This window comes from Oratosquilla oratoria, unplaced genomic scaffold (assembly GCF_046742065.1).
Source record: "Oratosquilla oratoria isolate Oo_2021 unplaced genomic scaffold, ASM4674206v1 SCAFFOLD47, whole genome shotgun sequence".
NCBI classification, from domain to species: Eukaryota; Metazoa; Arthropoda; class Malacostraca; order Stomatopoda; family Squillidae; genus Oratosquilla; species Oratosquilla oratoria.
The window spans coordinates 2,496,364-2,498,505 of NW_027467711.1; the positions used below are offsets into that span (position 1 = coordinate 2,496,364).

General features: G+C 72.3%; 1 protein-coding gene across 1 annotated transcript; it reads left to right on the forward strand.

Annotated features, from left to right (window-relative positions):
• The first annotated feature begins 879 nt into the window (after positions 1 to 879).
• LOC143023353 (uncharacterized) lies at positions 880 to 2,051 on the forward strand. Its single transcript, XM_076181872.1, has 3 exons — positions 880 to 982; positions 1,179 to 1,615; positions 1,658 to 2,051. Exons 1-3 carry the CDS (start codon positions 880 to 882, stop codon positions 1,988 to 1,990), a joined length of 873 nt encoding a protein of 290 aa, XP_076037987.1. The 3' UTR covers positions 1,991 to 2,051.
• Positions 2,052 to 2,142: the final 91 nt, after the last annotated feature.

Here is a 2,142-nt window from a genome sequence, read left to right on the forward strand (position 1 = left end):
CTTGGCCTGGGCCTCCTTGGCCTGGGCCTCCTTGGCCTGGGGCTCCTTGGCCTCCTTGGCTTGGGCCTGGGCCTCCTGGGCCCAGGCCCAGGCCCAGAAGGCCCATGCCAAGGAGGCCCAGGAACAGTAGGCCGAGCTCCAGGCCCAGAGATCCCAGGCCCAGGCCTAGGAGGCCAAGGCCCAGGAGGTCTAGGCGGCCCAGGAGGCCCAGGCACAGAAGGCCCAGGACCCGGCGGCTCAGGGCCAGTCGGTCGAGACACAGTCCCAGGAAGCCCAGACACAAGAGGCCCAGGCCAAAGAGGCATGGCCCAGGAGGCTCAGGCCCAAGTGCCCCAGGACCTGGTGGCCCAGACCCAAGCCCGGGAGGCCCAAGAGGCTAAGGCCCAGGAGGCCCAAGAGGCTCAGGCTCAGGAGGCATGGCCCAAGACGGCCCAGGCCCTGGCCCAGGCTCTCCAGGCCCAAGCCCAGGTGGCTCAAGCCCAAGCCCAGGAGGCGCAGGCCCAAGAGGCCCAGACCTAAGAGGCCGATGCCCAGGAGGCCTAGAACCCAGCGGCCCATGCCCAGGCCCAGGCGCCCAAGGACCAGGAGGCCCAGACCAAGGCGGTCCAGACTGCACAGGCCCATGCGGCCCAGACCCAGGAGGCACAGGAGGCCCAGGCACAAGCCCAAATGGCCCAGGACCAGGAGGCCGAGGCCAAGGCCAAGAGGGCCCAGGAGGACTTGGCCCAGGAGGCCTTGGCCCAGGCCCAAGAGGCCAAGGCCCAGGAGGCCCAGGCCCAGGCCCAGGCACAGAAGGCCCAGGCCCAGGAGGCCGAAGCCCAGGAGGCCCAGGACCCGGCGGCCCAGGCCCAGGCGGCCCGGGCATCCCATGCCCAGGGCATGGCCCAAGAGGCTCAGGCACAAGTGGCCCAGGACCTGGTGGCCCAGACCCAAGCCCGGGAGGCCCAAGAGGCCCAGGCGGCCCAGGCATCCCATGCCCAGGGCATGGCCCGGGAGGCTAAGGCTCAAGTGGCCCAGGACCTGGTGGCCAAGACCCAAGCCCGGGAGACCCAGGAGGCCCAAGAGGCCCAGGCCCTGGCCCAGGCTCCCCAGGCCCAGCCCAGGCCCAAGAGGCCCAGAACTAAGAGGCCCATGCCCAGGAGGCCCAGGCCCAGGAGGCCCAGGCCCAGGAGGCCCAGGCCCAGGAGGCCCAGGCCAAGGCGGTCCAGACTGCACAGGCCCATGCGACCCAGGCCCAGGAGGCCCAGGAGGCCCAGGCCCAAATGGCCCAGGACCAGGAGGCCGATGCCAAGCCCAAGAGGGCCCAGGCCCAATAGACTTAGACCCAGGAGGCCTAGGCCCAGGCGGCCTAGGCCCAGAAGGCCAAGGCCCAGGAGGCCCAGGCCCAGGCCCAGGCCCAAGTCAAGTAGGCCCAGGCCCAAGAGGCCCAGGCCTAAGAGGCCCAGGCCCATGCAGCCCAGGCCCAGAAGGCCCAGGAGGCCCAGGAAGCCCCGGCCAAGGAGGCCCAGGAGGCCCAGGCCCAAATGGCCCAGGACCAGGAGGCCGAGGCCAAGGCCAAGAGGGCCCAGGCCCAGTAGGCTTAGGCCCAGGAGGCCTAGGCCCAGGCGGCCCAGGCCCAGGCGGCCCAGGCCCAGAAGGCCAAGGCCCAGGAGGCCCAGGCCCTGGCCCAAGCCGAGTAGGCCCAGGCCCAGGCCCAGAAGGCCTAGACCCAGGCCAAGGATGCCCAGGAGGCCAAGGCCTAGGCCCAGGCGGCCCAGGCCCAGGAGGCCAAGACCTAGGCCCAGGCGGCCAAGGCCCAGGAGGCCAAGGCCCAGGAGGCCAAGACCTAGGCCCAGGCGGCCAAGGCCCAGGAGGCCCAGGCCCAGGCGGCCCAGGCCCAAGAGGTTTATGCCCAGGTGGCCCAGGCCCAAATCCTCCTGGGCCTGGGCCTCTTGGGCCAGGGCCTTCTGTGCCTGGGCCTCTTGGGCCTTGGTCTGGGCCGCCTGTCTAGGGCCGCCTGGGCCTGGGCCTCTTCGGCCTGGTCTTGGGCCTAGGCCTGGGCCGCCTGCGCATGGGCCGCCTGGGCCTGGGCCTCCTGGGCCTGGGGCGCCTGGGCCTGGGCCTCCTGGACCTGGGGCGCCTGGGCCTGGGGCGCCTGGGCTT